General features: G+C 38.8%; 3 protein-coding genes across 13 annotated transcripts; 2 read left to right on the top strand and 1 right to left on the bottom strand.

The window, feature by feature from the left end:
- Positions 1 to 242: 242 nt before the first annotated feature.
- Positions 243 to 7,162, bottom strand: LOC126409756 (uncharacterized). 11 transcript variants are annotated; one of them, XR_007572427.1, is made up of 7 exons: positions 6,733 to 7,160; positions 4,967 to 5,102; positions 4,609 to 4,868; positions 3,119 to 3,228; positions 3,001 to 3,037; positions 2,016 to 2,206; positions 243 to 1,929 (listed from the first exon to the last, which is right to left on the bottom strand). XR_007572427.1 is itself a non-coding variant. In XM_050075876.1 (7 exons), the coding sequence occupies exons 3-7, from the start codon at positions 4,644 to 4,646 to the stop codon at positions 1,894 to 1,896; spliced, it is 312 nt and encodes a 103-aa protein (XP_049931833.1). In that variant the 5' UTR covers positions 4,647 to 4,868; positions 4,967 to 6,238; positions 6,733 to 7,162; the 3' UTR covers positions 243 to 1,893. The 11 variants fall into 11 exon arrangements, 2 of the variants coding, with proteins under 2 accessions (XP_049931833.1, XP_049931832.1); XM_050075876.1 differs by lacking the exon at positions 2,016 to 2,206 and adding an exon at positions 4,387 to 4,477 and having other exon boundaries at positions 4,967 to 6,238; positions 6,733 to 7,162; XM_050075875.1 differs by adding an exon at positions 4,387 to 4,477 and having other exon boundaries at positions 243 to 2,206; positions 4,967 to 6,238; positions 6,733 to 7,161.
- A 1,274-nt stretch (positions 7,163 to 8,436) lies between these two features.
- Positions 8,437 to 12,915, top strand: LOC116246992 (uncharacterized). The gene is made up of 4 exons (XM_031618932.2): positions 8,437 to 8,747; positions 9,390 to 9,448; positions 11,211 to 11,392; positions 12,563 to 12,915. The coding sequence occupies exons 1-4, from the start codon at positions 8,579 to 8,581 to the stop codon at positions 12,636 to 12,638; spliced, it is 486 nt and encodes a 161-aa protein (XP_031474792.1). The 5' UTR covers positions 8,437 to 8,578; the 3' UTR covers positions 12,639 to 12,915.
- A 3,331-nt stretch (positions 12,916 to 16,246) lies between these two features.
- LOC116247580 (subtilisin-like protease SBT5.3) lies at positions 16,247 to 19,752 on the top strand (the record flags this gene model as incomplete). Its single annotated transcript, XM_031619754.2, has 7 exons — positions 16,247 to 16,371; positions 16,479 to 17,001; positions 17,493 to 17,590; positions 17,815 to 18,063; positions 18,561 to 18,675; positions 18,771 to 18,984; positions 19,189 to 19,752. Coding segments are annotated over 7 exons (1,866 nt in total), but the record flags the coding sequence as incomplete, so codon positions are not given.
- Between the last annotated feature and the right edge of the window lie 963 nt (positions 19,753 to 20,715).

Here is a 20,715-nt window from a genome sequence, read left to right as displayed (position 1 = left end):
TTTAGTTAGGGAAACCCAGTTTCAAAATTTGATCTCAAAATCAAAATTCCGATTTTGACTTTGTATTGTCTTTTCATTTCTTGAAGGCATAGCATTCAAGTTGTAAACCTTTTTGCAGAACCTTTTTAATCTTTTATTTGCTTCTCTGAATCACGTTAATTTCAAACTCAGCTTGGATTGGGGCCGACTTTTATGGATTTGACTGAAGAACAACCACATGTTTTCGCGCAATCTTTTAAAGATAATAATAAAATAGAGACTGTTGACCATTTCATTTCTTAAAAAGCAGAATGAAGTCAAGCTTGGACAGACCATGCGCATGAAGTCAATAAGGCGCTATAAAATTCCAATCAGACTGCTTCTCTTCCACTGCCACTCTTCTCCTTCTTCTTCTTCTTCTTCTCACATAGCTTTATCATAAATCTGTCACCCATGTCATCATTATCATCATCAGGTTCATCTTCTTCGTCTTCCATAGAGTTTGAAGTGTTTCTCAGTTTCAGAGGGGAAGACACTCGGAAAGGCTTCGCAGGACACCTCCATGAAGCTCTGTATCAGAGAGGCATCAAGTCTTTCATCGACGAGGAGAGCTTGGAGAGGGGAAATAATATCAAAGAGCGGATAGTCAGTGCGATCGAGAGGTCGGCCGTCTGCATACCCATACTGTCTCCGTCCTATGCGGACTCCAGGTGGTGCCTAATGGTATGGAGCTGGCCAAGATGATAGAGTTCAGGAAGAATCTTCCATAGAGTTTGAAGTGTTTCTCAGTTTCAGAGGGGAAGACACTCGGAAAGGCTTCGCAGGACACCTCCATGAAGCTCTGTATCAGAGAGGCATCAAGTCTTTCATCGACGAGGAGAGCTTGGAGAGGGGAAATAATATCAAAGAGCGGATAGTCAGTGCGATCGAGAGGTCGGCCGTCTGCATACCCATACTGTCTCCGTCCTATGCGGACTCCAGGTGGTGCCTAATGGTATGGAGCTGGCCAAGATGATAGAGTTCAGGAAGAAGATCATCCCCATCTTCTACCACGTCGATCCTTCCGACGTCCAGCATCAGAGAGGTACTTTCGAGGCAGCCTTCCAGAGCTACCAACTACGCTTCGACAGGAGCACGGTGATGGAGTGGAGGAAGGCTTTGCGGGAAGCTGCTGGTATCTCTGGTTACGATCTCAGAAACGTTGCTAATGGGTGAGTCTTAAAGGCGCAGTTGGGTGTTCGATCCGCAAGCGTTATGCCCAACTGCCCATTAATCTGCTGAGATCTCAGGCCCACTCCATGCTTCTGTTGTTGATTTCAGTAAGAAACGAATCAATCTAATTCTGATTCAGTATTTTGCTTGTGTTCCTTTACAAGGGCAGCAATGAGGCGGCACTGATCCGCTTGATTGTTGATCAAGTTTGGCAAGAACTCATCTATGGACCCTACAACTTGGCTGGTATGAGTGGCAGCAGTGCAGGGTACATGGCCATCCAAAACCAGATGAAGCGGCAGCAAGAGCAGTGGCTGATGAAATTTGCCGACGACATGAGGCAGATGCCTGTGTTAGGGACACCAACTCAACAATATTCTCCGGGAATGCAAGCATTGGAGAAGGTGGCAGAGCAGCAGCACGAGCAGTATTTGATGCAACTTGCTGAGGAGCTGAACTCCAAGCCTTTGTTTGGAGTCCAAACTTGGAAAACTCCCGGAATTGAAGCCCTTCAAAAGGTGGTAGAGCAACAGAGCGAGCAGTTCCTCTTGCAATTTGCTGAGGAGATGAAGGGTAGCTGCTTCGTTGGGGATGAACCTCACCGGAGACCGGCAATGGAGGCCGCAGATGATCAATGGAAGCAACAGCAGCAGATCTACAGGAAGCAATTTGACCAGCTTATAAAGCAACAACAGGAGCAGCTCATGGCGCAAATTGGTCGACAGATGAGGCCCAACCCTGATATTAGAACACAAACAAACACGAGTCAAGAAGAAACATGGCAGACAACAGGAAAGCAATTGAATCGACTGGAGGAAGAATACTTGCAGCAATTTGACCAGCTGATCAGAGAACAGCAGGAGCGCTATTCGTTGCAGCTTGATGGGATGATGAAGGCCAGCCCCAACACCAAACGCCCCATGTAGCCATGGTTTTAGAACAGAAAGATGAAATGGCAAACTGTTCCCATTGTTGTTGACCATAGAGATGAAATCGCTCTCAAAATGCTTACTACCTAGAGAAGTACGAGCCGTTACTTTCACACTCTCAATCTACTTGTACGTTCATGAGTTTATGAAAGGGTATCTTGCTTTCTCTTTTTTCTATATATATTATATGCATATATATACACATGTACGTGTCGATATATCGGGGAGTTCAATGCTTCCTGTGCATGATGTCACTAGATGTTTAAATTTTAAAGAATATATGTAGCTAAAAAAAAGTCACTAAATTGATATTAATGAGCACCTGACAATGGTTTATGGAGGCATTAGCACTTCTTTATGATTTTTTTAAGTTACACAAATCCCAAGAAAATCATGAGATTTGGAATATAATCTAAACAATATCAAATGTTTGCTAGGGCTTTCAGAGAAATACGCATAAAAGCAGAGATGTAGAAAAGCTAGGAAGATATAACGAAAAATCATGGTCTAATTTGTGAAAAGGAGAGAGAATTTCCAAAATTGAATAATATTTCTAAAACAGAACTGCTATAACTTGTCATTGTTGCCCATGCAATTCTCAGTGGCTCTCATTGCATTCAATTTTTTCCACTTTAAATGACCATGTCAAACCTGCTAACGTGCTTCAGGGTTTTGATGGTTTAGATAAACAGGTCCCGTAACCATGTCACGTTGCTTATAGCAGGAAATCAACAACCCATAAATTTTCAGTTTGCCTACATACAGTTACACAGCGTTTTGAAGACAATTTAGCTATACAGACAGTCAAAAGACTGCCAAGACAACGAGACTTGAAAAGCAGAGAACTAACTTGAAATGGAGCATAGACAAGCAATTATACCTCATTAGGAAAATTGTCCTTCTTGGATACCACATTTCTGCAAAGAAAAAAAATCCTAACGCATTAGGATAAAAGGTTGTAAGTGAGATTAAACTGCAGGAATAGGTCACTGTCATACCTGCAAACCAAAATCATGTAAAGGTGAAGAGGCTCGGAAGACAGGTTTGATATTGCATCAGCAACATGATCTTTAGTGAACAAATAAGCAACTGGATAATCAAGAAGCATCTGCAAATAAGATGAATAAAATTCAATTAAACAAAACAATCATAATTTGATTTTTGGTTGCATTTCAGAATCACAGTCATTCAGCAGTGTACAGCATCAGTACTAAAGATTTCATACTTGTAGGGTAAGCAAAATGAATAAACAATGTAGAGATTGCCTACACACAGTGCTCAAGATGATTACTGTGCAAACTTTTGGAAAAATTAGTAACTGATTGGTTGAAGACTACCCACTTGCATACAGAAGATTGATCCATGTCTCAGTTGCCCTAACCAAGTTTTATCAGAAGATTGTACATTATGTAAGCAGTCAAATGGTCTGGCTGTCAATGTCGATGAGGGCAGAGGTTTCCTATTGAACCACCTGGAATAAACTAGGAAGGAACTTAACCTCAGAATACTTAATAAGTTCTTCCACTGCATCATTATAACTTAATCTCTGAGGAGTTATGAGTTGTTTCTCTGCAGTAAAACCACGGCACGTGCCTTGCCATATGAGGCTCCACACATGCATACACAAACTTAAGATGTGAACATGTGGAATATAATTACATGATTACATCTTATTCCGTACACACCTAGCCATAAATATGTAGATCAGTGACTATTTTCCAGATGGCAGACACTCGGCCACAAAGCATTCAAATGATGAACTAAACCAGTACATGTGCTTGCATCAGCTAGACATATATGTAGATATTCTAGGTTTAAATTTCCGTCACAACTACAGTTGTACACTGGCTACCAAACGGAGTCAACTTCCAAGCAGAGTCCATTCTAATATATAGTGGCGATTGTTAGATAAGTATCTGGATTTGTTTCAACAGTCAGTACCACAGCCTTTGCATATAAAAATAAATTCGTTATTTTTGGTTTATATTTAAAAGCTCTCACATAATTCAAGTCTAAAAAATGCAAATCTGGTTAATTTCTGAGAATAGCCAACTCAAAAATATGGTGGCTTCTGTTTTCTTAATATAACTATCTGAATTTGTGTTATCATATTAACCATTAGCTTTTGCAGTTCCAACAGATTTAAGATTTTGAATATTATATTTATCAGCTGCCACATAAGCTAAAAATGTGAAACTGTTTAGGTATAAACATATGATTCTTCTATCTTTTTGTTTTCCCTGCATGTATGATTGAATTAGAGCACCTTAAACTGGCATACTTCAGAACCTGCCGGTGCAACACTCAAGTAATGCATACATCTGAACAAAGCAGCAAATATATGTTTGGTCATGTATCTGCAGAATGGACACTAAAAGTCAGGATGCTGACAATTGTAAAAGCAGCTAGAGTTGAGTTGTCTCAGGGATGCATGAATAGATAAAGTGAACAACTAGCACCTGTGCCTGCCAATAAAAAGATGGTTTACCCATTCAGAGTGGGCAGAGTAACATGGCTTTCCTGCATCAAGCTGCTAAGGTCGATAAGCCCAGACAATTCATTAGCAGGATCTTTCTGACAACCAGATTGCTCAACCAACACTTTTTCTAGGGGTCAAATCCCCAGAAAGGGTGGGATATCTGCCAGTAGGTCTTTGTTCAGTTCATGAACACAAAGTAGTGAGAAGAGCATTTTCTGAATTGATTCAAGCTGCGATGATACTACCTGTCCATCTTTCTATAGAAGCGTCTGCCACAGGCACAATTAAATTTGTCATTATTCAGAAAAAATAAAGAACCAGACAGGTTGATGGGAAAAAAGCCTGTGAAGGAACCAATCAAGTCAACCTTTGGAGGGTCTTTATCAATGTCTACAAATAGTAGCTCTCTTTTCAAGCATAGGCTTGCCAAGTCCTCTGATAGGTATTAAGTAGATCATGTCCTCAATTATCATGACCCTTAAAGGTTCAAACAATGATGATTGCTGTCCAAAAAGGAACAAAAGGTGGATTACCATAAATTTCTGTGGCTCTTATACAAATTTACAGGTTGCATCAGTTGACATGTTACTGAAAGGTGAATATTCAACCATCCAAATTGTAATTTGAAGTATTGGCAAAACAAATCCCACACAAAAAAATTGCTTCTTTACCGACACCAGAATGTTTCTATAGTTGTACGTACTATATCTTCTCCAAGAAGCAGGAATGCTCAACCTCTAGCTACTCGCTAACCCTCAAATGATTCAACTGTCTGCAAACATATAATGAGCTTCCACATGGCCACTAACATTCTTATTCACAAAAAAATAGAGTTACTAACTTAAATTAATTCCCACTCCTGAAAAAACCAGAACATAAAATTAACTACATTATGTGCAACAGAAGTTGGTATATGAGTTGCAAAACAAGGAGAGGACAAGAACTAGCTCCTGGGGAGCACAGAGGAGTAGAGGACGAAATGGGAGTGGGAAGCATATGAAGGAGGAGAATCTGAAAAGGAATTTAGCACAATTATGGGATTCCTAGAAACAGTGGATTTCTGACTGAGAAAGACACTTCCAAGGAATGAGAAGAATGCTCCAGTGTCATGATTTGGAACACTCTCTCCTCATACAAGAAAACTAACAAAACATCATTCGGCGTTAGGCTGATATATATCAAACTTTGGTTGCAAATTATACATTGGTGCAGAGTGAGAAGCTCATTTGGGCTCTAAACCCAAAATATTCTTTGCTGCAGTTACAGATCAACTATCATTATTACACATCCTATACTTCGTTCTTCGTTCAAACCAATGGCATGTAATTAGGTTAGAAAATCCTCCCACATAGGCGTTGCAGGTTTCATTTTCAAAATTTCTGACATAGAATTTTATCATTCACCGAGTACATACTGGCAGCATTAAAATGTAGAATAGCTGACAAAGCAAGATTTTATCAGATTGCATGGGAAGTGAACAACCGCACCGAGAGTACAGTTCTATATATATGAAGTAATGAAGTTCATAACTTTTTAATCAAATCTAGTAAAACGCACAGGTGTGCTTGCAGTTCAGACCCATGACCACCATAATCCACCATTACTGCCTGCCTAAGACCTGTAATTAGTGGTAGTATATCTGCAAATTTAATAAAACAAAGTAACTATCCCATCACTTGGATATCTTTTTGAAAGTCTGCAGCTATGGTGTAATGCCTGAATACTCCTGAATCCTAATGGTATGCACTCACCTTCAAGAGCTCTTAACTCTTAAGGACTATTGGAAGGAAATGCCATGTCATTTTCTTATCATCATTTTTTCATTTCCTAAAAAAATTTCCTTTTAAATTTTGTGCTTGTGCCCACCTGTGCACGACATCAATGGTTGTTTGATTGTCTTCACTCCTACTACCATTTCTGATCCATAGAGAATTTGAGATATATACTATAAATCTCTGCTGTTTCGTCCGTGCTCCATCACGCACGGAAGAAAACACCTCGATGAAAAGTGTGTTTTCACAGACTTTTGTCTGCGGAAAAGCGTCGGACCTAAATAGGTCCGACGTTCATCTGCGGATAAAAGTTGTGGCCCTTAAAGGTTCTCATTTGAGCCTCGCAGGTTCTCTCTCTCACCTGCCTCCTCTTCACCCTCGTCTCGTCGACCGGGACCTGAATAGGAACGCTCCTGCTCAATCTCTAGCAATGAGTCAAGGTGGTGGTGACTATGTCCTGGATGGTGAGAGAGAGAGCTTGTGAATGCGAGAGAGAGTCAGGTCAGGGTTGCGAATGGGGAGGGGAGGGGGCAAGAGTCCTCGTCCGCCTCTCCTCCAGCGAGCTATGCATCAGACAGGGGTGGATACCTTGGGGATGGAGCTTCTATGGCAGTCGATGGAGCTTCCTGGCGAGCAGAGGATTTGGGTCCCCATCAAGCAACGTCGAGGGCGGAAACCCGCCACCGAGTGACAAGAATGAAAGAATGTGTTAGACCCTTGATAAGGCTGCTACTACAGGCTGACGGTTGTTTCCGATGCCTAGAATATTCAGAGGTGTGAGGATGAGGAGAAGAGGAAATTTGACTGTTGTACAAATATGCATTACTGCGGCTGTTGATTAAGCTACGATCCAAAAATTAGTTCCCATGCAAATTAGTTATTGAAATTTACAATGTTATTATCGTCAGGGTGTGCAATGTCGGTTTGAATCTGAAAATAGACATGTGGTGTTGTTCCTACTCATATCCTGCCTTTACCACGTACCAGTTTTTCTTCTTCCGTTTCTCTCTCTCTTTTTTTAAAAATATAAACATCATAATATATTTATGATCACCTTTTTCATATAAAACATGCTTTGATTCTTATTGTTTTTATGAAAAAAGTTGAATTTTCAAATATCAAAATGTTGACGCTATAGGAGCCGTTCATTTTTTTATTATAAAGGTACTATTAAACTATATATATATATATATATATCTAATTTTTTGCTAGAAAATTATTTTAAAAAATATAAACATTCTAATATGTTTATAATAGTTATTTTGATACAAAACATGCTTTGATTTAATTAACAATATGATTCGATATATGGTTGAAAGAAAAACAGGAAAAAAAAATGATAAGTACTTTCATCATCTAGTTAGTATTTGTTAAGCAAACTCATCATTTACTATATATGATAAATCCCTAACCACTAAGTCAGGACAAAATTCAATTGGTTAAATGCAATAATTATGGTATATTTCTTTGCAATCTAGTCTTCTTAAAAGTAAGTTAATGGGAAACACATATGAAATTGATCTTTATTTATTTATTTATTTATATTTTTACAATAAATTAAACGGCTTGTATAACATCAAAAATTTGATGATAGAGAAATCACCATCTTTTTATAAGAACAACTTAAACTAAAGCATGTTTAAACATGTTTTGCATCAAATTAGTTTTTATGAACATATTAGGATGCTTTTATTTTGTCTATAATATTTTTTAGCTAAAAAAGTAAATGTTTTGGTTTTTATCGTACTAATTTCATATATATATATATATATATATATATATCAATTAATTCTATACTCATTACCATCAATTGTTATTGAAGAACAAAAAACAACAAATATCAATTAATTTGAATCCTAACTGATTTAACAGATATAAATTTAATATGGATTCATAGCATCACCCAAATGGCCCGAGGTTAAATAATACTTATCCAAATGCATCAGCATCCTGTCCTCTGAGTTTCTGATTTTTTTTTTCCTTCCAACACTTCTCAAACAATGAAAAAATAGTACACTTCTTGCACTTTTCATATGATTTTCCGTCACATATTAGTGTAAGAAATAAACATCTTATTCTCGTCTTCTTTTTTCAAGTTGTATCCTCTGTATTTTGTCCGCAATTTGTTTGAAAAGGAAAACCAAATAAATGGATTGTCCATAGTAAAAAGGGCTCCTGGAAGAAACGAGAGAGGAGGGAGGGAGAGCATGAAGTTGGTTCTGCTAGTAGTTCTCCTCCAGGTTGCCTTCAGTTTCCTCCTGGTTCACTCCGAGAAGGATGGCAAATTGAGCCCCAAGACATGCGAGGAATTAGGGTTCACGGGCCTCGCCCTCTGTTCCGACTGCAACACCTTGGCGGAATACGTCAAGGACGATGGTGATCCTTTGGCTCTCATCCCCTTATTTCTTTTTGGTTGAAGATCTGATTGCCTATAAATTATTCGTTGACGGATTGAGATAGATCCAGGCTCCAGCCCCTTTCGGCGGGTTATTGGAGAAATTATGCTGTTCTTTCTTCATATATTTCCCTTCGTGACCTGATGTTGTTATGTTGAACTCCAAGGTTTTCTGATCTTTTGCGATTTTTAAAATTGGTTTTGTAACAATGATGACGTCTAGTTTTTTTAGTTTTTGGGTGTTTAGAATTGAACATTTCTTTGGCGGGTGGCTAAGAGAAGATTTCTTTAGTTCTGGCTCTGTTGGGTTGTCCGTTGTTTGGTGGTGTGTGGTTTTATAGAGGAGGGGAGGACAGCGCAATAAATTCCAGAAGTTTGGGAAGCCAATTGGAAATGGTTCCTTAAAACTGCGTCAAGATAATATACTACCTAGTTGTTTTTAAGACATAGACTCCCGTTTTTGTTGGCGCTCTATGTATGCATCTACTTATAAGCACCCCACTTTGTAAACTAGGTATTGTTGCATTTTTCTTGTAAGGTAGATGGTTGTGTCGTTCTGGAGGATGATTAATTTATTAGACTGATGATGAATTTTGACATTTCCACGTTTCTGTCGGTTTCAGCACTGGTATCCGAGTGTCGGAAGTGTTGTACCGAGGATTCTGATGATTCCATGAGTAAGGTATGTTTAGTAGTTCGCTTAGTAGCTGTGTTTGCTTACTCTTATGTCAATGATTTGTATTCTTTGCTTGATCCATGGTTTATGATTTTAAGATTTTTTGCTACGTTTTAATGTGTTAATCACCTATGATCATTTTCTTTGTTTGCTTTCATTAAGGTGGTTCTACATTCCAATTTTTCTGGTGCTGTTGGTTTTTAACTTTCTATATTTTTCTTTCACCTTTTGTTGGTGTCCATGTGGAAGCATGTTCATATTTCTATTCACATTTTTGAAGAAATTTCACAGGATATTGTTTGCCCTCAGTTTACAGTGCATGCTGCTCCTAACGCATCTCATCGAGCTCAGTTGATGAGCTTAGTTAGGCTTAAAATGGGGCAATTGGAGCCAACTGCTAATCATGATTAGGTCAGTGCAAGTCAATAGTCGTATTATAATGGAGTGCTCCTTGTGCCATTGTCTTTGGCTTGATTTTGGGTAGTTAGTAACTAGTAACTACTACAGCCAATCAAAGTCTGTGGTGGATGAAAGTATGCTGCTTTTGAAGATGAGGGAGATCTTGCTAGTTGCTACTTAAGGGAGAACTCAGAAAATGTCAATTTGAAGCTATATTTGCAGTTTCACACCTAAAAGATTAACTTCTTGTTGAAGAAAGATAGGAATTTTTCTGATTTCTTGTAGTTGACATTGGCGATTGCCGATCATTTATTATTTGCGTTAAGCAAGTTCATCTTGTGATGTATAACAGTGTTATCCGTATCGTAGATACTAGATACGTATTGTATAGATTGGAAAAACCTATATATTACTGGCATGATAACAAAATGCATGTGTATTGTGCTTGTGACAGCCGTATCTTACAGCTGATACAGGCCATATCTTACCATATGACTTTTTTTTTCAAAATGGGTTTGATGCCCCTTTTTTGTTGTGATTTTTTTTAAAACAGTTCCTCTTCCCTTTCATTTTCAACACCTCTAAGAGTTGTGAGAGGTGGGTTTTCACCATTTTAAAAAGAAATTGCCAAGACATCATTATTTGAGGGAGAAATCACCAGCTTGAAGGGATGAGGATGAAAATGAAGAAGATAATGAATATTGTATCGATTGAGAATAATCATGATGTTATTTAATCATAAACATATTTCAATTCTCATTTGACAATTAACGACTACAGATTATTCGTTTTGATGTGTTGTAAAATACTTTAAAATTTACAACTTTACACTTTATTTTATTAACGTTTCATTACTTATGAACAATAAATCATGAAGGTTCATTATGTGTGTAATGAATTTTTTATATAGAACACATTTTTGTTGATTTTTCAAGATTGTTTCCAAATTATTCTCCATTTTCCTATTTTTTCTATCTTTTATGAATTAAAATATAATTGACGATATGTTTGCAATATGTTACGTTGGTCGGCCTGACCGATATGCATTACGATGTGGCTTTTACAATATTGATGTTTAAAACTTTGAACTTATTTCTTGATGTGCTATGATTTATGACATCATGATTATGTTATGTTAAATTGATGAATGTTCATTGCTATAATAAGACTTTATTTATGTGTGACATGTTTTTCTATAAAAAACATTTTTTAATCTTTTCTGACTTTTTTTATGCTTTTTGAATTTTTGAACCTTAAAAAATTATAATTTTTTATGATACATTACTACGTTGCATTTTATCTTGTTAGACTTCTTATATGTCCTATTGTTGAATGACTTGAATCTAACAACTGTTCAATTGCAACTTAGGTTACATACTCTGGTGCAATATTGGAGGTCTGCATGAGGAAACTTGTATTTTATCCTGAAATTGTGTCCTTCATCGAAGAAGACAAAGATCAGTTTCCATATGTGAAAGTTCAATATGCTTATGCTTCACCCCCGAAACTGATCATGGTCAATGAGGATGGTGAAACCAAAGAAACAATAAGGTTGGTTTAGTACCCAAATACTTGCTGAATTCAGATGCATGTGGCTCTTTTGTCATGAATGTTTCATTTGTTTGTTTGCTTGTATATCCAACTGAGGCACTGCCTAGGAGCATCTGCTAAATGGATTATGCGTGTATCTCTTGTTAAGTAAGCTGCTTGTTAACCTCCTTGGGTATGTTTTAAATACATTTTAAAGTCTAAAAAAAAGTGTCTGGACAAAAACATCTCTGTTTTTTTTTTTTTTTGTTGTTGTATACATAATCACTGGAGCATCTTCCTGCAGTTAACTTTATCTATAGAAGAATCAGAGTTTTAACTGGCAGTGCGAGTCATCTTGGTATTTGAGATGGAAACAGTTCCTGATAGGAATATAATAATGGAATTTATAATGGTATACCAGTTTGTTATTCTGGAATATAAAATCACATAGGTTCTTTTTATGAGCTGGCAATTGGAGGGACTTACAGACATTTAGAAAGGAGTTGCCCCGTTGCACCCTGCATGTGGTAGCCACCACCTGTAAGAGCTGGTGTCTACTAAATCTACATTTTAGTGTACTTACAAAGGGAAGACCGACTTGCTTCCCAAATGCATAAACTGCATCTAGTTGTAAACTTCCAAAGGAGCATTTTGAAGTCAGTTCCAGAAATATGTAAGAATAGTTTTGCGTGTTGAAATGCACTATATGAAGAATAGGTATACTGGTTATTCAAATGTTCCATCAATTTTGAAATTTGAATTCTCTAATTCTAATTTCTGTTTCTTCTCAAGAGAATTAGTCTGAATTCTTTTCTTTTCAGATACATAAATAATTAATAAATTCTCCAAACATCCTGGAAAAACAGGTCCAATCATCTATTTAGGTTGGGCACATGAATAAGCATCTGTCGTAGCATTGGCCTCATTTTTTCTATATTTTCAGAATATGGGCTAATTTTTGACGGTTACAGTCTATTTTTTTTTTACCGCCATTTTTTCCAAATTATGTTTTCGATTGTTAGTCTATTAAATCATCTGTGGCACTGACACACTCTGGAACGAGACTGCTCTAAATTTAGGCTATGGTTTGCCATACATTTACTCTTACCCAGGTAAAAGCGAGGATCTTAGATCCCTCTATTACTTTGAATCTCTATAACTGACATTGTAAGTTTCCTCTTATCCTTGCAGAATTGACAACTGGAAGCGCGAGCATGTGCAGCAGTTTTTGAGAGAGAAGGTGAAACCAAGCAGAGAGTCGAGCTAAAACTGGGTGCCAATCCTCCTGTTTTTACAGAACATGTGCATCCACCAATTCCTAGCAGAATTTGACTCATAATTAATTTTTGGAAATTCTTCTGTTCCTTCTGTACTTCCATAGTTGTTACTAGTCTCTATTTGAGATGCGAAAAGTAGAAAAAGTTCGGCCGTGCAACCTTTCCTACTGAAAGAAAGGAGGCTTCGCGATTCAAAATTGTTGTGCTTGTTGTATTGGACAGGAAACTAGCACCTCATCTAATTCTGTTGCACGTCCCTCCGGCAAATTCTCTTTCTTGGCAAGATCCTCCTTTTTGTTTGTGTGTGATGGAGGAGGAAGGGAATGCGCTTTTCCTTCTCGTTGTCTTAGTCATTGGTAAAACTGTTATCATCTTTGTTGCAGCTACATGGTGATATGAGCTCTGTCCTTTATCGACGCACGGGGTTGTGGCTGCCCACATCATGCAAAACCAAGAAGCGGGTAGTAATTTTGGATAGAAAAATCAAATATTTTAAGAGGGCACTCGATAGGAAGAACATTGTGTCCTTAAAATACATTACGAAATATAGAGTGATTATGGATATTTTTTTCTCGCTAGATTTAACAATCAAACGCTAGAGGCCATATATTTGTATGGTACTCTTCTTATCAAATGCTTCATATCTGCTTGTAGAAACCGAAATCCCATAAATGTCCTTATTTCAATAGCATCTTTAAGCATTCATCCTATTGACCGGTCTAGGTCCTTCAAGATCTTAAATTAAATTGAAATATGATACGCAGTTAAGGCCACAAATATGTGATTGGTGTGAGCAAATCTGGGGATCATTCACATAAAGAAAGAGAGGAACACAAGTAGCGAAAGATTAATCACCTTGCCCAAATAATATGTCCTTTATATTTTTCATCCCACAAAAAGCAATTATACTCTTGCCCTAAAAAAAAATGTTCATTTCTTCAAGGACCGCAAAAGGTACATTTTTTAATGGTAGAACGAAACTTTCTCAAGTGGGAAATAATGTTGTTTTAACCGCATCTTTCCATTGGCTTGATCAAGATATTGAATGGTGAGCATACTTCAGATCATTTTCATAATATATTCATGCACAGGTGGAGATATGATATCCAACTGTTTCAGCATGATCAAAAGCTGCAACCGATCGAAGAAAATGGAAACTTGAGCTCGATTTCCTTTCCAGGAGATGGACATGAATCTCTCTCTCTCTCTCTGCGTTGATCAGGCCATATACATAGATTCCTTTTCTGCAATGACAAAATACAGTTAAGATCATGCTGTCAAAACGACAATGAATCCATTTTACTGATTCAAATCTTTCTCAATTACTACTTACCTTGTAGACATTCTAATTCCAATATAAGATGCAAGGATGGCAAGCATTTCATATCACGTATCCAGACGACACAGATTGGGATGAGTTACAGGATGCAGTCGCTCGTTCTGGTTCTCTTCTTCCTCTCTTTGGCTGTCATCCCCACCACTTTGGCAGTGAAGAAAGTACTCTCTCTCTCTCTCTCTCTCTCTCTCTCTCATACGAAGCAGTTGCTATTAAATCACAAATTTTCTTTTTATTTTTTTGGGATTTCGGGGAACATGGGATAAGCTGATGATACAGGGAAAGTAACATTGTAACTTGGCTTTTCCGTTTTACATGGTGACAGTCATACGTAGTGTACTTGGGAGCACATTCTCACATATCAGCAGCAGCAGATGTTCAACAAAACGTGATCAATTCTCACCACCAACTTCTTGGATCTGTTTTAGGAGGGTACGAAATATATATTATACCATCACATCTTCATATCTTTTCCCAGTCAATGTTTTCTCTTAACATATAATAAGGAGAAAATTGCATACATATATTATTATACACATAGATCTTGACACGATAAGATGTTGTCAACAATGGTGGTATGCGAGCCACCCTCCGTTCTCCCTGCCCCAGGGTCTATAGAGGCTTCGGAACTTGCGTTGCCACGGCTTCATGAGACATCTTTCAACTCAAATGTTGTTCATGCTACCATTTCCAGTTAAAAAGAACAACATCCACGTGAATCAAACTGGCTGCATGCATTTTGCATGCCTCTCAGACTGACTAGTTATGCTAAGGGGCAGATGTTATCAACAATGAGTTACGAGGATCAATTATATATATATATATATATAGACACACACTTTTAGAACATTTTTTTTATTGTTAAAATTAGTCCATTTCTTATATGGTCGGCCAACTTATTTGAACTTTTAGGATTTCATATGCTATCATATATATTTTGGGGACTTTACTAGAACGTTGTTTACATTTAATCGCAAGGTTGTCCACTTATGGAAGATGAAATTAAATCCGGGCATCGCCAGTTCGCCTCTCACTTCATCTTGTTTTCCTCGCCTTTTTTCAGAGTAGAAAAAGCGGAGGAATCAATATTTTATTCCTACACGAACAACATCAACGGATTTGCTGCAATTCTAGATGAAGACGAAGCCACAGAATTGTCCAGTAAGAAAGCGTCTCCCGTTTCTTCTCCATTAATTTGATTTGCCATAACAAACACATTATAATCTCTCTCTCTCTCTCTCTCTCTCTCTCTCTCTCTCTCTCTCTAGAGCATCCTGGTGTTGTGTCTGTGTTCCCCAACAAGGAGCATCAACTCCATACAACTCGTTCATGGGAGTTTCTGGGCCTGGAGAGTGAAGGAAAGACTACGCCGAATTCATTGTGGGAGAAAGGCCACTACGGTGAAGATGTAATTATTGGACACTTCGACACAGGTGGGATTACTTCTACCCTTTAATTTCAAACAGTGTGATTTTGATTATATATAGTTAGCGTACCTCGTCTGCAACTCTTGCTCAGATTTTTCTTTTTCATGGCTGATTTAGTTGGGAATATGGAATTGGATCTGATCAAAACTATTCGGATTTGTATTAGTTCGGATTTTCTGAGGATGGAACTGTATTCGCCTATCTCAAAATCTATCATTTAGATAGGATTTGGACTCGGATGCTAAAATAATATACCAAATTCAAAATGGTAACTGGATCCAATCTTTTCCGAACCCAACTAATCAAATTCGGATGTAGACCTACAATCACAATCCATCAATTGGCATCCTCGACACTAATGCCGGTGCTGCTGGTACTAGTACTGTTCTTGTATGCTTTCCTTTGACTGACTTTTTTGTATTAGATGGATCGTCGTCACTACAACCATCTTAATGTTGAGTTGCATGCAAGACTTTAAAAGGATGGACCAAAGGATCATGCTTCGTCTTCATCATATTTTTATATATGGACAAGACGTTCTCTTAAATTTCATGAAGTTTATAGAGAAGAGGATTTTTGCATCGTTTAATTTCTCCTCCACAGGTTTCATACTTCGTCAAAAAGCTTATGATTCGATGTCCTGAGGCTATTAAATAATGAAAATTTCCTGCCACCTTTGACATCCCATCTTGGTGGTGGGAGGAGTTGGGCCTGCACATGTAAGGGAATAATGAAAATTTCCTGCAATTGTTGAAATCTGATCTCGGTGGCATCAGGAGTAGGCCTATGTACCTGAGGAAATACTAAAAAGCCCTGTAATTTTTGACATCTGATCTTGGTGGTAGCAGGAGTTTGGCCAGAGTCAGAGAGCTTTAGTGATGAAGGTCTCGGACCTGTGCCTGCAAGGTGGAAAGGAGTATGCCAGAATGCGACCGATGTGAATGGTGTTAAATGCAACAGGTTTGCCGCCCAACTTCGGATTTCCCTCTCCTTTTCTTCCAATATTTTGCAACAAGCTAAGGTACTCGGGCCGTAATTGAACGTCTCCAATGGCGGCTGGACTACAGAAAGCTGATCGGCGCACGCTACTTTGACAAGGGCTACGTCAACGGCGCCGGTGAGCACCCAAAGGACGGCAGGTCTGCTCGAGATTCGGAAGGTCATGGCACTCACACCGCGTCTACAGCTGCAGGCAGCTTCGTGCCGAACGCGAGCATATTCGGCGCGGCTAACGGAACGGCGAAGGGCGGCTCTCCAAGGGCTCGTCTCGCGACCTACAAGGTCTGCTGGGATCGCCAGTGTTTTGATGCTGACATATTGGCTGCTTTCGACTCTGCGATCAGGGACGGCGTCGACGTCATCACCCTTTCGCTCGGCGGCTCACCTCATGACTACTTCAACGACGCCATCGCAATCGGCTCGTTCCACGCCGTCAGCCGAAGGATCACGGTGGTCGCCTCCGCCGGCAACGATGGCCCGATGCTGCAGTCAGTGTCTAATGTGGCTCCGTGGTTGATTACCGTTGCTGCTAGCACCTTGGACAGGGAGTTCGTTTCTTATCTTTCTCTTGGCAACAATAAGACTCTTCGGGTTGGTCTTGCACATTTCCCTTTTAGTGTTTCTCTTTTTTCTTACTGCTATCTGAATTGGGAATCCTAATTTGACGAAAAAGAAGTTGGATGTAACCCGATAGTTTTGAAAATGTTAAAGAAGTAATAACTGTGTAGAAATTGAGAGAACAACCCATAGCATATGACTTGGCATTTCCACTTCTGCTGAGAATTTCATCTTCTAAATTTCAAATACTATCAATCTTTTGCAGCACCTGGTAGTATGAACGTGATTAGCATTTCATGAACCACGAAAGGATTTGGTCAACTAGTATCAGCATCAGAACCAAGTACAGGCAGCAAAATTGAGTTCATGATATATTAGTTTCTAATAGTAGAGATAGAAACATCCTTACTCGAGCTATACCGCTTTTTCTTTTTGGGTTTGTCCTTGCTAAGAAGACTTAGTACTGTCTTTAACATCGTTTTTTTGTAGAGCTGCAGAATTTATCTAGTTTTTTAACATCTTAGGGAGCAAGCCTTTCTTCTTCAAGTTCATTGGCGAAAAAATTATATCCATTGGCGAAAGGAGCGGATGTCAGAGCTGCAAATGCCAAGCCCTTCTCTGCGTAAGTTTGCTGTGCATTACTTAACAGACGATCCTTATTACTGTGGAAAAACTAAGAACAACATAAATGATCGCAGATAACAACAGAAAAAGCCTGATGAATCTATTGAATCAAAGGCCTTTGATGCATGGCAATGGTTAATTTATTGGTTCATGCATTTAACATCATACAGAAGCTTCTATTCATTATAATTTGGCTTTTCTTTTTCTACTTAATTTGTGCAGAAACTACTGTCGAACAGGTACTCTTGATCCCAAAAAGGTCAAGGGCAAGATCATAACTTGCCTCAGTGATTCTGCTTATGAAAATATACTGAAGGGCATTGAAGTTAAAGATGCTGGAGGTGTCGGGATGATTGTGTGTAACGACGAGTATACAGGCAATGTTGTCAATCCTGAACCTTACGTTCTTCCAGCTACTCAGCTTAGGCTCAATGATTCCAAGGAGCTCTTCGCCTACATTAATTCTAGAAAGTATGTTGCATGATTTTATTTTGAATATTGTATAGCGTAGTTGATGACATTTGAAATATCATGGTTGAAGTTTAGAAGGGTCATGCCACCAGAACTAAACCTCACGAATCTTATAATCCCGAACCATCCATGCCAGAAATGGCTCATGGAAACTATGCTTGATGGATAGAGCTGCCAAAATTTTGTTAGAAATTGCATGAAACAGAATTTAGGTCAGCTTTTCTGTGCATTGAGCTGGTTTGCATAGATCAACAACCTCTGCTTGTTAAACTTCCAAAGCATTGCTCCATTAATTACTAAGCTGTGTTAGCTTAAGATGCAGAGTTCACAGATAATGAATTTAAAAGTTTACATATGGGTGAACACTCTGAATTAGAGAGGGCTTGCATGACTCTTCCTGTTTAACCTTAACTGTCCGTCTCTCTTGAGGAAGAATGAATTTTAACCTTTCTTGATAAGGCTATACTCTGAATTAGAGAGGGTGAACACATTTGCAGGATGGCAGTCGCATATGTAGGCCCTTCAATTACAAAGCTGCGGACAACACCTGCTCCAGTAATGGCCTTTTTCTCATCACGAGGGTTCAACTCTATCACGCCAGATATCCTCAAGGTTTGCATCCATGTTATGTCATAAAATTGTGAATGCATCTAGAATCTATATTGTGTTGAGTACTAACTAGAGTGTTTTTCTTCCTCTTAATGAAGCCTGATATTACAGCGCCAGGAGTGGAAATCCTTGCGTCCTACAATCCGTTGTTGTCGCCATCAGAATATAACTTTGACAAGCGCCGGTCTAATTTTACTCTACTGTCAGGTACATCCATGTCATGCCCACATGTTTCCGGCATTGTTGGCCTCCTCAAGAATGCTCACCCTGACTGGAGCCCAGCTGCAATCAGGTCAGCAATCATGACTACAGGTATGGATCACAACTTTCTTATTCTCATAGAATGTGAATTGTTCAAGCACAGTAATTTGTGCTAGAAAGAAGCTTTAAGTTAGTGACCTGCTGCCAATTTCCTGTTATGAAAAATCAGTTACTATTGCTATGCATTTGGCATTCGGTTTCCTTAATACGACATAATGAATATGCTCTATTTTGTCTTTTCTTTGAATTCTGAAGCAATCCAGCAGGACAACCTAAAGAAGCCAATTACAAATGGACCTAAATCAGTGGCAACGCCATTGGACTATGGATCTGGGCATCTTCATCCCAACGGGGCTTTGGATCCTGGCCTGGTTTATGACATTAACGCGACAGATTACCTCAACTTCCTGTGTGCTATTGGTTATAACAAGAAGAAGATCTTCTTAGTTGCCGGAAGATCTTACTCATGTTCTGTACGTGTTCCAGAGGTTACAGACTTGAATTATCCTTCAATCACCATCTCCAATCTCGAGGGAACAAAGACAATTTCCAGAATCGTGAAGAATGTTGGGAAGCCCAGAACATACACAGCCAGCATCGACTCGCCACCAGAAATTTTGGTTTCAGTGAGACCACAAAGTTTGAAATTTGAGAGGATCGGTGAAGAGAAGAAATTCACAGTGACTGTCAAAACTAAGAAAGGTTCTCCTCATGGTTTTGTGTTTGGGTGGTTGAATTGGTCGGATGGTGTGCACCATGTTAGAAGCCCGATTTCGGTTGGAATCGGTCCAATCTGAAACAACATAACAGCTTGTTCCACTTGATGGACTGGTCATCTCCATTACCATCTTCTTTCTGGAATGTTGAGAATCACAATTGTGTTGATGCCCTCAAAATCAGAATCCCAATGTATGAACCTTCTAGATGAGATTAGTGACCTATACAGTTAGCCCACATGCAATACAAGATGAATCTAAAGGGAAGCAGGGACCTGCTGATCCACTGCAATTTCAATTTGAAGCAGCATATCCTAAACCAACTGCACATGCACATTAGCAGAAATAAGTTTGTGGGGGAATTGTGAAGGGTGTTAAAACAGATCAGTCCTCAACCTTGCCATCTTGAACGTTAATCATATTCCTATATTTACCTCTAAGAATAATGAATCCTCCCATTCACTTTTATGCAGCACCCCTTACATCTTCTAAATTGTTTGTACAAATCCAACTGAAAAGATGCATACAGGTCATGCTGAAAATCCAACTACAAGAATTCTACAAAATGAATAGTAGCCTCTTGCTCACCATGACAATTGTCCCTGTCTCTTCCATATTTGTGGCAATGATGTCTCTCATCTGGCAGCCTAGTGGTGGTGGAGACGCATATAAATAAAGGGTGGGTACTAGTCCCATATGTGTGCGTGAATCTTAAATCTACATTTAAAGTTAAATTGTACTGAAACCTTGATAATGTAGTTGAAACAAGACATTTTGGGACGTGCCCATTTCACATGGCCACACTTAGCTGTGCCACTGGTAATACTAAGGTCGAAACATAAGATTGGTTGTGGTTTTTAGCGACGGGACAAGTGTACTAAAAGACTAAATATTAGCATTGAGGGGTCTTGAGCACCAACTTGGACCTGTGGATAGTAGGCAGCCAATCTTGGACTCAAGAGATATGAGTTTGTTGTTGGAACTGTGGCTAGTAGGTGGTCAATCTCCGATTCAAGAGATATGAGCTTGTTGTTGGCTAATAGGCGGTCAATCTCTCATTCAAGAG

Source organism: Nymphaea colorata, chromosome 2, assembly GCF_008831285.2.
Source record: "Nymphaea colorata isolate Beijing-Zhang1983 chromosome 2, ASM883128v2, whole genome shotgun sequence".
Taxonomy (NCBI): Eukaryota; Viridiplantae; Streptophyta; class Magnoliopsida; order Nymphaeales; family Nymphaeaceae; genus Nymphaea; species Nymphaea colorata.
This window is presented reverse-complemented; position numbering and strand designations above follow the sequence as displayed.

What these genes read in the sequence shown, in the direction of transcription:
- LOC126409756 (XM_050075875.1), bottom strand. Translation starts at nt 4,646, where the DNA reads ATGCAGGAAAGCCATGTTACTCTGCCCACTCTGAATGG. An exon ending in TACATGATTTTGGTTTGCAG is followed by an intron (nt 3,038 to 3,118) that starts GTATGACAGTGA and finishes TTTTCTTTGCAG; the next exon opens with AAATGTGGTATCCAAGAAGG. An exon ending in AGGACAATTTTCCTAATGAG is followed by an intron (nt 2,207 to 3,000) that starts GTATAATTGCTT and finishes GTACTTCTCTAG; the next exon opens with GTAGTAAGCATTTTGAGAGC.
- LOC116246992 (XM_031618932.2), top strand. Translation starts at nt 8,579, where the DNA reads ATGAAGTTGGTTCTGCTAGTAGTTCTCCTCCAGGTTGCCTTCAGTTTC. An exon ending in CTGATGATTCCATGAGTAAG is followed by an intron (nt 9,449 to 11,210) that starts GTATGTTTAGTA and finishes ATTGCAACTTAG; the next exon opens with GTTACATACTCTGGTGCAAT. An exon ending in GAAACCAAAGAAACAATAAG is followed by an intron (nt 11,393 to 12,562) that starts GTTGGTTTAGTA and finishes TTATCCTTGCAG; the next exon opens with AATTGACAACTGGAAGCGCG.